This window comes from Panthera onca, chromosome A1 (assembly GCF_046562875.1).
Source record: "Panthera onca isolate mPanOnc1 chromosome A1, mPanOnc1 haplotype 2, whole genome shotgun sequence".
Classification (NCBI taxonomy): Eukaryota; Metazoa; Chordata; class Mammalia; order Carnivora; family Felidae; genus Panthera; species Panthera onca.
In genome coordinates, this window is record NC_138339.1 from 77,723,624 (window position 1) to 77,736,969 (window position 13,346).

The window sequence follows — 13,346 nt, forward strand, 5'->3', positions numbered from 1 at the left end:
TTTCATAGCATAGACATGAGATAATAAAATCATAGCATGACCTTATTTTCCTACCTATTCCTTCCCTGTATCTCAATTTTCTCACCTCTGCAAATTGATTTTATCTTTTTGTTGTGTGTACGTTTACAAACAACCTAATCCTTTCTTTGGAAACAAAGTGAGATTTACATTAGTAAAAACAAATTTCTTGAACTTATATTCAGTAGACTGTTCTGCTACTTTCTAGCTCTTGGATTTGAAACAAATTTTCCAATCTTTCTAAGCCTTAGTATCCTTATCTGCAAAATGAGGATAATAATCTCTCTCTCAAAGAGTTAGTATAAGAATTGAATGTATTAACAAACCTAAAGCATTTAGCACACTAGTCGTTCAGTTAGTATGAACTATTAGTTTTATGTGGAAAATAGGAGACAGTGAAAAAAGAAATACTGGAGTTACTAAGAGGAAAAAATGATGGAACCAGAATTCAGTACAAGATCTGTTAGACTCTGAAGCTCTGTTCTCAATCACAATGTGATTCATCGTTAGACTGGAAAAGGATCTCAATCTGAGTTTACAAAAGAATTGCTCATGTAGCTTTATTTTTTTTCCTTTTTCTTTTTAGTTTCTTTATTTTGAGAGAGAGTGTGAGCAGGGGAGGAGCAGAGAGAGAGAGAGAGAGAGACAGAGAGAGAGAATCTCAAGCAGGCTCCACACTGTCAGTGCAGAGAATGAGGCGGGGCTCGATCTCATGAACCGCCAGATCATAAGCTGAGTGGAAATCCAGAGTTGGGCACTTAATACAGTGAGCCACCCAGGAGCCCCAGCTCATGTAGCTTTATTTTAATTTTTTTTTAATGTTTATTTATTTTTGAGAGAGGGAGAGAGGCAGAGACAGAGCGAGAGCAGGGATGGGGCAGAGAGCAGGGACGGGGCAGAGAGCATGAGCAGGGACAGCGCAGAGCCTGTCACAGGGCTCTAACTCATGAACCACCAGATCATGACTTGAGCCGAAGTCAGCTGCTTAACTGACTGAGCCACCCAGGCACTCTTTAGCTTTCTAACTGTACAGATGCTTAAGCCACTCCCAGTGCCAATATAACATGAATTCTTCAGTGTGGAACCAGCAAATGTATACTTAAAATAATTTTTTTTTTCCATAGGCCAGGAACCATCACACTTCCTGCAGAAAAGAAATCTTCTTTCTCTTTAATACTTCTAGGAAGAGACCCCCTTTGGTCCTACTAACAGTTCTGGCCTTCAGATCCCAAGATACAATTGTTTTTTTTAAACCATGTACATCATAAACAAATTAAAAGTAAACCTAACTGTGAACAGATACCCAGAGTAGGTGCGTTTGCTTGACAGCATACTAATTCAGGAGCAATAACCAGTGGGTTCCTATGGATGCCAGAAACAAGCTTGATTAATCAACCCCTATCTATCAAAGTCTATTTTACCACAGAGAGAAAACAAAATTACGGAATATTATGAAATAAAATTTGCGCATCCATATCTTAAAAACAAAATACTGAAATCCATTAAAAGGTTAAGCCAAAGAATTGGGATGCTTACTTTTGGAGCCTAGCTTGCCATATTTCAAGGAAAAAAAAAAATTCAGAATTTATCTTTTGTGAAAGACTGCACCTATTGATTTTACCTTAGATTTTAGGGTTTGTTTAACCCATAGCATGGGTATGGTGTATTGCAAATCTGATAAACCCTCTGACAAAGGTCACATGCCTGTTGCTTGGAAACAATAAATCTACAGGCTTCCTGGACCTCCCTGACCACACTGGTACTAGTCTATTTAAAATTTAGCTAATTAACCCATGAGAAGCTATTAGCTCATAATAGTTTATCAGCTTACTGAGTAAAATGTGGTTCGAATTTTAGGAGATTAGACCCTGAACAGATGAAGAGTTGCAACAGAGTGAGTGGGAAAAATACATAAACCAAGGGGATAAGAGCTAAAGTCTGAAGCTTAAAGACTGCTACCCTTCCTGATTTGGAGATAAAGGATTTAAAAACAAAACAAAAACAAAACAAAACACAAGCTGCACTCTATGTCAAGAACTTTCTTCAGGCAAGGAGGTGAGCAGAGTCAAAGGATGAAGTGAACACCTAATCCTTCTTAGGTAATAACAATAGGTGGAGACTAAGGCTGCTTCAAAAAGGACACTGGCAGATTAAGAACAATAACTATCAGAGATGTTCGGCTTACTTTACTTCAAATGCCTGTTTAACAAAAGCAATCTGAGTGATTTTGTTTTATTCTTGGATGACATAGCATGGGTACTGAAAGAACCTGTATAGTAAGAATGGAGAGAAATACAAATAAAAACATATTTAGAGTGAGATGAAAAAAAAAAAATCAGAGCCAGACACCTGCCAATACATCCTATACTGTGGCTTTATAATAGGATCTTTTAATGGAACACACAGCATTCAAGGTTTCTCAATGAGCTAGTCATGAAAGCTTTGGGGAGGATTCCTCCCCTAATTTCTTCCCTCTATCTTTATCTCTTGCTTTGTAACAGGCTATTCCCATGGGCAGGTAAAATATATTGGAGTCTGTGGATTTAAAATGTTCAACTTCTGATATAGGAACTGATAGTGTAAAATGAGAAAATATCAAACATCTATCTTACTAAATCAAGCATAGCATCTATATTGAGAATAATTTTTGCTTGATTCTTACAAGTCACTGAAACTGTTCATAAAAGTCATTACTGACTAGGATAGCTTTGGTGGGGTAGCCAGAGAAATATTCACGGAAATAAGTATTTTAAATATTTATGGAATGGCTTCTTTCGCTACATTCATCCCTTCAATCCTTTTTTTCTAAGTTCTTTTTACATTCCAACATAAGAAAAACAAACTATCTTTCCTTTATTGATTCACTTAGAGAGGCAAATTAGGTAAAACTATACTACATAAGTAAAAAGGAATAAAGTTAAAAAGGACCAAAAGAAAAAAAAAAACAAAGGACCAAAAAAAAAAAAAAAAAAAAAAAAAAAGGATAGGTGATACAGGGTCATAGACTATACCTTCAGTGAGGCAACTAAACCCAGTAACCACCTGTGAGCTGACTCGGTGTGGTTTGAGTACCAAGCCCAACAGCTTGTCTTCACTGTATTGTAGTGACTGTCTACCTAATAATTATAAGAAATTAGGCAGAGAGAAGCTACTTAATTTTCTAGCCCTATGTGGTGATTGATCAGTTGAAGTGTATGACAACTATAAATTACTCCAAACCCATCTTTTCTCTAATTTACTCTAGTCTTAAACTATGACCACAATTATATTACTTTCCATTGATCTCTAATTCCTAGGGTAGGTTCTTACCAACAAATTATAGCCACAAATAAGTAAAAAATGAGAAAGGAGAATAGTAACAGGTTTTCACAACATCTAAGATATCACCAGGTATTTTATAATGTACACATAACTTTATAGATGAAAATCCTAACCATTTTATCAGCATGCTTGTTACATATCCAATGAAACTAAAATCTGGCATACTATCTGGCACTTTAATCAAAGTGTGGCTTATTATGATTACTATTTAACAGATTTGCAGTTTAGTAATGATTATATGAATATAATGAAATAAGAGCATTTCTAACAAACATGCCAGAATTCCCATATTCAGTTGAAGGATATTCTCTTTAAAGTAGTCACTTAGAGAATTTGTGTATTTCTAATACACACACAATTTGTGTATTTCTAATAATAATAAATTTCTAATAAAGAAATAAGAGCATTTCTAACAAACATGCCAGAATTCCCATATTCAGTTGAAGGATATTCTCTTTAAAGTAGTCACTTAGAGAATTTGTGTATTTCTAATAAAGTTGCTGCTGCAACTTTATTTTATGAAAAAAACATTTCAGTAACGCCTTTTTAAATTTTTTTTTAAATTTTTTTAAATGTTTTTATTTATTTTTGAGACAGAGAGAGACAGAGCATGAGCAGGGGAGGGGCAGAGACGGGGGGGGACAGAATCTGAAGCGGGTTCCAGGCTCTGAGCTGTCAGCACAGAGCCTGACGCGGGGCTCGAACTCACGGAGTGTGAGATCATGACCTGAGCTGAAGTCGGACATTCAACCGACTGAGCCACCCAGGCGCCCCAGTAACCCCTTTTTTAAACCTAACTTAGAGGGGTGCTTGCGTGGCTCAGTCAGTTAAACGTCTGACTTCAGCTCAAGTCATGATCTTGTGGTTTGTGAGATCAAGACCGGAGTCGGACTCTGTGCTGACAGCTCAGAGCCTGGAGCCTACTTCAGATTCTATGTCTCCCCCTCTCTCTCTCTGCCCCTCCCCTTCTTGTGTTCTGTCTCTCTCTCCTTCTCTCCCTCTCTCTCAAAAATAAATAAACATTAAAAAAAAATTATAAACCTAACTTGGAGATCATTTATTAAAATTATCTTTACTTCATCTTAAACATTATTCTTATCTTCAGGCAGATTTGATTTTTACCTCCATTTAGTTTTAAATCAAAAGTCAGTTTATAAATAACAGCAGTTAGTAAATTAATTATTACTATTTCTAAGATACTATAGTATATGATTTTCAAGTATCACAAAATGGTAGGTAGGGGGCTAAAATTAAATCCAAAATTATGTTGTTTTAATTACATTTAAAAATGAAGAAAGTTTATATAAGAAATCTGGATCCTTGGCTTCTCTTAGAAAACTATGAGTTCGTAGTACTGGGCAAGTGTTTCCTCATGGTAACTATTGGTGGCAGCTAAACTGAGGCTGCTCCCTTCAGAAGAGGAAATGTATTTTCACTTTTAAGTTCCTACTTAGACAACATATAAAAATACAGTGACATCAGGGGGACTAGACTTATTGTAGTTAATTTAAGCCAGTTAACATACTTGATAAAACTAGGTTGGCATTTCAGGTGGCCAAATACTCCAACTTACCTCATTGCTAGAGGATTACCTATCCTTGCCTTGTTGAACTCTGGAGTAGCCTTAGGGTGTGTTTTGGCCAATAAAATGTAGATGGAAATGAAATATATCACTTTAGGGCAGAAGCTTATGAACTAGCATGTAGTTCACCACATCTGGACATTTAGCTACGAGGCACTATTCCAGGCAGAGGTTTCTCCATCAGCATTGACCCTGAAGAAAAGACAACGGAAGAGTAGAATCACAGTCCATAACAAATGGGCAGCAATCTTTGTTGTAACCCACTGTGATCTGGGGACCATCTGTTACTACTAAACAACTTAGACTATCCTGATAGACACATATTTAAATTACCTCCCTGGCCCCTATCAGTAACTAAATTTGTGACCCATGCTTTTCCTGTAAGTTCCTTTCTAAGTTTTAGAATGTGGAAAACTGAAGCCCAACAGGGTTAAATAGCTTAGAGTTAATAAAGTCAGTCTCTGTATTCAGGTCTGTCTGACTCCAAAGTTTATGCACTTACTTTAATTCCTTTTTCTCCTGCACCAAAATATATGACTGGAATGTTTTGTCATTACTTCTATCTTTCACAATACTGTAAATAAATAAAATGGCCTTGAAATTCACATTTTTCTAAAATATCTAAGTTGCTCAATAAAATAATCTTTTTTGAAAGATTTTTCTAGAAACCATATAATATGTATATATTAATATATAATTCTACAGTCTTTGGGTTTATTCTGTAAACATATTTATTCTGTCTGTACCTGTTAAAATAATTTTTACATCATTTATTGTTTTGCAAACAACTCATTTATTAATTTACAAAAAAACACAAATGCAAAGTAATAAATTTGGCTTCTTTTTCCCAAAAAAATGGGAAATACATCTTGGTAAAGAAATTTTAAATTATTTTTACACACCAGTTGGTTGTTGGGATTTATAGTTTTATCAAGAAAAAAAAAAGGCAAAAATCCTCCCCAAAACAAAAAGTCCCCCCCAAAACCCACAAAAAAACAAAACATTAACTGATTAATATATAAAACTGTTTACAACAATATGGTAAGCAAGAAACAATAACTGATCAGAAAACACCCTGCTTTAAAGTAATTTTCACACAGATTTCTACTATAGTGCAGTTCACTCCCAACAACTCTGAGCCCATTAAGAGCACTTCTGTACATTCAAAGACATAACAAAATGATACAGTATTTATTGCAACAACAAATTAAAGGTTGTTATAATATATATAACTTAAATACCCCGCCCCTAGTGATAAAGTGGCTTCTTATTCCTTAAACATAGAAATTCTGCTCTTCATTGTAGAAAGATGAAGTCCTTTCATCAAAAGGCACATTCTTATCTGCAAAAAACAAAACAAAAACAAAAACTATAAATGTTCATCCTGGAATAAACTTAAACACATTTTAAAATATCCCCAAAGATTTGGCCTGGCAGGAAGGTAATGAAAGTATTTAATGTAAGGGAATTACAATGAATGGCACTGAATAAAACAAATGATTATTTTGCCTATATTAATTAAATCAGACCCTATCTTTTGAATTATAATTCTAACAGTTCCAAAGAGATTTTATATGGTAGTGACATGTAGAAGAAGTACAGGCAAATCTATTTCAAATATATAGTCTCATGTGAAAACAGGAGTGACCATAATACTTAAAGCTTTGATTTATTTAAAATAGGGCATGCAACCTATTCGGCTATGTGTGCTAAGTTTAGTACTTAAATACATCACCAAACATATACCGAGCTATTACCTGTCAGAAAGAATGCTTGATACTGGGGAAGATGGTGATGACAAAAAAGAAAAAATAGAAAAATAATAAACATTATTCCCTGCTCTTATTATAGAACCACAAATAAAGGGCAGAAATCACTCAGAGGACAAAAAACCTGGCCTAGAAAGGAAGTCTGAATTCTAATACCATCTTGGTCAATTATTTACTGGATAAGTTCTTCTTCTTAAGAATGGTATAAAACAGGGATGCCTGGGTAGCTCAGTCAGTTAAGCATCCAACTTCAGGTCAGGTCATGATCTGGTTCATGAGTTCAAGCCCCGCAGTGGGCTCTGCACTAGTAGTGAGGAGCCTGCTTGGGGTTCTCTCTCTCTCTTTCTCTCTCTTTCTCCCACCCTCTCCCCCTCTCTCTCTTGCTCCCCCTGCCCCTTCCCCATTTGCTCACTCTCTCTCTCAAAATAAAGACATAAACTTAATTTTAAAAAAATTTAAAAATAAAAAAAAAGTAAAGAAAATGGGATAAAACAGGGGCACCTGGGTGGCTCAGTCGGTTAAACATCTGACTCTTGGTTTCGGCTCAGGTCATGGTCTCATAGTTCGTGAATTCGAGCCCTGCATTAGCCTCTGCATTGACAGTGTGGAGCCTGCTTGAGATTCTCTTTCTCCCTCTCTCTCTCTCTGCCCCTCCCCTGTCTGTGCTCTCTCTCCTCAAAAATAAATAAATAAACAAAAAAATCTGCTTATTAAAGCTTTTTAAAAAAGAATGAGATAAAACAGTTTCCAAGAATTTAAGGATGTCTTTTTATGGAAACCTTCAGGATGAAAACAGAGAACTATTATAATAAGAGTCCAAGAGCTGGGAAAGAGTTGAGAGATGCAGACCAATCACACTATTTGTCAGGTGACATGGTAAGGAAGAAAAGCCAAGATTCAAGAAACAGAATTAAGGAGATTCAGTTATCAATGACAGAAGCTCAAGAAGCATTTCAGTCTACATAATCATATTCTGTTGCTCCTTATTTTACCACAGCACTCCTCAGTCATGAGGATTAGGTCACAGAAGTTTAAAGATTATATCAGATTAGATTAGCTGCTCTATCGTTCTATTGACAGAATTCCCACTGCACACACATACACAAAAAACTACTCTGTTTACATTGGATTCCTACTCATACATACCGCTCTGCAAAACAGCTACTTGTGAACAATAATTCCTTAAAACACATACATTCATTCTGTGACCTCCAAACCCAAATATTTCTCTTACTAGCTGCCGAATTTAACCTTCAGAAAACATCTTGAATAGTTAGGGTGACATATTATAAGCTGTGTATTTAACACTAATCTACTTTTTGTTTGCTGATAAAAATATTGACTCATTTTTGCCTTTGTTTTGCTAGCAAAAGGGGGTGGAGGTGTATTGGGAAGAATATAGTTCTGAGAAATTTTGACTTTCTGATAAAGAGACTGAGGTGGGGTGGGTTCTTGCCTACCACCCTCTTGTTACCCGAAACACAGATGTGGTGGCTGAAATTACAGCAGTCATATAACCAGGATAAGACAAGCATGAGGAAAGGCTGGAGAAAAGTGCATAAATTTAGACTCTGATCAAACAGCCATTGAGTCAATGTCAGGAGCCAACTACTACAGATTTCTTATGACATGACAGAAATTCTTGAGTTCAGAAAAACTTCTGCTATTTTATGTTCTTTATTAAAATAGGGAAAAGTAAAAAAGTTGTAGAAAATAGTCAATCATAGAGAAGCAGAGAGTAGAATGGTGGTTGTTGGGGGCTGAGGGAGAATGAAATGCAGAATTGCTATTCTATGGGTATAAAATTTCAGTTATGCAAGATGAGTAAGTTCTAGATATTTGTCATACAGCGTTGCACCTATAGTTAATAATATTGTATTGTGTACCTAAAAATTTAAGAAAGTAGAGCTCATGTATTCTTAACACAATAAAAAAAAAATCACCATGCTCTTCTATGAGGTAAAGCAACTGTGCAGTTTGTAATAATTTTTATGGAAACCTCAGTTTAAGTACTTTTCAAACCTCAAGAATGTTTTGTCTCTTCATATTACAAAATGATGCAATAATAAAAAAAGTCATTATTTTCAAGGACAACTTAAAAGCTACCTCAGAAAATCTTAAACTATCATAACAGCTACAAATCCAAATCAAGTTAAAAAAAAATGTCTTAGTGCAGTCAAGAGTATTGTTACTCTTTATTCATTTAAATAAATTTGCAAATATTAGATGCCTGTTTTTGTTTTTGTTTTTGTTTGTTTGTTTTTCCTCCCAAATTCTTTTAAAGAAGATACAGTATCTATGGATCTGGAAGAATGAATAATATCTGAGAACACTAGGAAAGGTTAATGACTTAATAATTGTGTTTATAACTTTTCTGTCCATAAACTTGAGGTCTTTGTCCCTACATTGTCTTTAACCCCATTCAGGCACATCAGCCTCATGGGGTAGCTGTGCTCTGCCTCCCATATCTGTCTATCTCAACTTAGAGGGACTACAATCCAAACAGTCACAGCAGGGTATAAATCCTGAACAAAAGCAGCAAGCATTTCATTAAATGGATCAACTGCTATATGGACAGAAATTTGTGATTTAACTGTTATAGAAGTGTTCATTTAATAGAATTAATTTAAACCAGATCAAGCAAACATTTTTGCTCTAGGTCTGTTCTGTCCAACAGCCACTAGTCACATCTGGCAATTTAACTGTAATTTCAATTAGTTAAAATCCAGTAAAATTAAAACTTCAGTTTCTCAGTCACACTAGTCAAATTCAAATGTACGAGTCACATGTGGTTAGTAGCTATCAAATTAAATAGGATAACTCCAGATCATGCAATGAGATGAGAAAGGGCATTACCAAAAAATCTGATGTTACATAACATTTGTTAAAATAACATACAAATAATTCATGTTCTTGGGACACCTGGGTGGCTCAGTCAGTTGAGTGTCTGACTTTGGCTCAGGGCATGATCTCACAGTTTGTGGTTTCAAGCGCTGTGTCGGGCTCTGTGCTGACAGCTCAGAGACTAGAGCCTGCTTTGGATTCTGTGTCTCCCTCTCTCTCTGCCCCTTCCCTGCTCACACTCTCTCTCTAAAAAAAAATAAACATTAAAAAATAAATAAAAATAACTCATGTTCTTATGCACATTGTGATGTCTAATTAATGGAGCAAGGCAAATTTTCTTCTAAGGCTCAATGTCCACAGAAAAAACATACAACAACAAAAACAACAGGGGCATCTGGGTGGCTCAGTTGGTTGAGCATCCGACTTCAGCTCAGGTCATGATCCCACTAATCGTTAGTTTCAGTCCCACATCAGGCTCTGTGCTGACAGCTCAGAGCCTGGAGCCTGCTTCAGATTCTGTGTCTCCCCATCTCTACCCCTCCCATGTTCACACTCTGTGTCTGTCTCTCTCAAAAATAAATAAACATTAAAAAAAAAACCATTAAGGCTCTCTTTTATTACCTTTTATTAATTATTACTTTTATCATTTAAATAATGACAAAGATTGCATAGTACCCTTTAAATGGATAAAGTACAGACTAAACGTAACATTACCAATTTTTATCTAAAATAACCATTAGTACTTTCACATACTCTTATATTCTATTTACTTTGAATACTCTTAGTGTTTATTCTGATAATATGTTTCACAGTGAAAGTAGTGTCTTAGGAATTAGAACTATTTTCAAATTGGTAACTGAATAAGACCTTCTTAATGAGTGTTTCTGGTTAAATACTTATATATCAAATCTGCTTTCTAATTCTGATATAGTGATGTTAATATGAAAAAAATATTTTGTGGTCAAGTAACATTGAGCACAAATGTAATGAAGACATATATATTAAATTTAATGAAGCAGAATAGAAGTAGCTAAGAAGCAAATTTAGGGTTTTAAAAATTACGTACTTGAAAAAATAGAGGTTAGAGTGGGAGAGAGCCAAAGCATAAGACTCTTAAAAACTGGGAACAAACTGAGGGTTGACTGGGGGGGTGGGAGGGAGGGAAGGGTAGGTGATGGGCATTGAAGAAGGCATCTTTTGGGATGAGCACTGGGTGTTGTATGGAAACCAATGTGACAATAAATGACATACATTAAAAAAAATTACATACTTGATAAAAATGACTAAAACAGCCTTGAAGTGATGTAAGTGCCAGCTTTTAGAAGCTGCTACCAAGCCTGTTAAACTGTCCTGTAGTGTACATCATTATAAAATACTACTGGTTATTTTAATGTTTGGTGGAAATCAAACAGAATAGCAAGAAAGTATTGTTCCCATTTGTTGTACATTGTTTTAAACTGTTTTGGGGACTGGTTATGAGTATTTGTTTCCAATATTCTTCTTCGAGGAAAAAGGGACTTTTTAGTCAGTATATGTTGATTCCTCAACAGTTTTTCTATGCAAGAGGGCTGAAACATCCTACACAACACTTAAAAACTGACATTTGCTTTTTTAGTTTTGTGATTTATTTGTGCAAAAAATTTTAGTAACCAAACATAAGAAATCACCTCTCATTTACAAAATTAGGATATCAATAGTAAATTCAAGAGAAGTTATATTAACCAAGTTGCTCAAGTTATTTTTTTTCCCATTCATATATTTTCCCAATTTCACCATATTAATATTAATGTTTAAAGTACTACATATGAGGACACTGCTGGATAACTCCACAATATCCACTGGAACACAAATGATAATTCCTACCTAATAATGGTACTTCCATTTTCCTTCCCAGGAGTTTAGTTTAGAAATGGCCACATGACCAGTGATATGGAAAGCAAAAACAAAAACAACCTTATTTAGAATTTCTGGGGAAACTTTTCTCATTCCTAAGAAAGGGATACAAGAGAGCAAGTCGCTAACTTCCACTGAAAGTGCCATTCTAGATATTATTGTAGAAACTGCTGGCACTGTCCTATTATCAGCCTGAAAATAAAGCCAACACATGAAGATATGCAGAACCAAGAGGACTGCAAAGAAAAGAAGCCACAGCCTTAATGTACTGTGTCCAGAGTTAACCCTGTGACATACTATTATGTGAAATAATAAATTGCCTTGAATAAATTTAGATGAAACCATATATTGGCAGTTTCATATGGTTCCATCTAATACAAAGAAACAGTGAAAATAACTACCCCAAATCCTACCAACAACAAACATTAAAATTCTGATGTATTAAAAACCAAAGTAAAACACTCCTCTCAGAAAGAGCTGACTACAAAAAGATAGTTTGAGGCTGTGATAAAATTCTAAGCAAGGAAATTCATTTGCCTCTCTGGAAATAACTTGCTTCCTGTTATTTTGTGGATAGAATCTAGAAAATAAAGAGGAACTAATTTTAGAAAGAACTTAAACAATGAAGGCAGCATCAGTAAGAGCTGATCCCACAAGAATTACTAGAAGTTATACTCTAAGACTAATATGATTCTGCACTGCAGTTGGCAAAGTAGGCATATCATAATATTTACATTCCTTATTTTTAGGGTCCTCGTTTGCAAAATAAAGAGTAATAGCAAGTGCTGATATAAAAGACAGAATGAAGAGAATTTAGAATTATTCTCTTTATTATAAAGGTATAAATCAAGTAAATATTTAAAAAATGGAATTAGGTTACAGCAGGAAGAGAAACCTATTATTTAAACTCTCTGAGACTCAAACATCCTAATCTTTAAAATAAGACCAATGTGAGAGTGGGGGGTGGCGGTGCCTGGGTGGCTCAGTCTGTTAAGCCTTGGACTTCAGCTCAGGTCATGATCTCATGGTTTATGGGTTTGAGCCCCACATCAGGCTCTGCACTATCAGCTCAAAGCTTGGAGCCTGCTTCGGATTCTGAGTCTCCCTCTCTCCCTGTCCCTCCCCCGCTTGTGCTCTCTTTCTCAAAAAATAAATAAACATTAAAAAAAAAAAGACCAACAGCAACTACTTTGCAAGACTGTCTTGATGATTTCATAGTACATGTAAGGAACCCAGTATAGTATCTGCTATATCCTCCACTAAAGTAGGTAAAGTAGGTACCTACTAATAAATGACTATTGTAATTGCTCCTATTGTAGTTCTCTGACCCCACTCAGTCCAGGCTCCCCACTGGGTTCATTGATAATATCCCTTATCTTATCCCTCTAAAGACATTTCTACCAATATCATCCATTCCCTTGATTTCTTCTATCATTTATACAGTAGGACTTCAGGTAAGTCTTTGGTGAAAGTCCTCTTTTAGAGCCTAAAAAGACCTTATAATACACTCTCCATAGAAGTACTGATTTTCCCTCTATATTAACTTTTTAAAAGTGTATTTGTTTGTTTTGAGAGAGCAAGAGTGCGTGGGCGGGGGAGGGGCAGAAAGAGAGAGAGAGAGAGAGAGATCTCAGGAATCCCATGAGCTCATGACCTGAGCCAAAATCAAGAGTTGGATCTTTGACTGAGCCACTTTGGTGCCCCTCCCCTCTTTTTAATGGGAGAAGCAAATGGTATCAACCCTGATTATCTGTTACTAAAGTCAGTCACCATAAGATCTGTATGTATCTTTCCCACAAGGTAAATATGAAATGTTGACTAAATTGATGGAATAATGCATGTTTAATTTCTAACACCAACATTAGAAGATCAGAGAGCTTTGCTCATTGAATCAGCTTCAAATGAAGTAGCAGAGTTTG

At 35.5% G+C, this 13,346-nt stretch overlaps 1 protein-coding gene and 1 long non-coding RNA gene across 2 annotated transcripts in view; both read right to left on the reverse strand.

Moving 5' to 3' along the window:
• LOC132675566 (uncharacterized) overlaps positions 1–5,540 on the reverse strand; it is a 241,261-nt gene extending 235,721 nt beyond the window's left edge. The window contains exon 1 of the long non-coding RNA XR_013555938.1: positions 4,913–5,540. This is a non-coding gene — a long non-coding RNA (uncharacterized LOC132675566). The remainder of the gene's footprint in view (positions 1–4,912) is intronic.
• Positions 5,541–5,615: 75 nt separating this feature from the next.
• FAM174A (family with sequence similarity 174 member A) overlaps positions 5,616–13,346 on the reverse strand; it is a 37,657-nt gene continuing 29,926 nt past the window's right edge. The window contains exon 3 of the mRNA XM_060635298.3: positions 5,616–6,263. Coding sequence (XP_060491281.1) covers positions 6,260–6,263 — 4 coding nt within the window. The 3' untranslated portion in view covers positions 5,616–6,259. The remainder of the gene's footprint in view (positions 6,264–13,346) is intronic.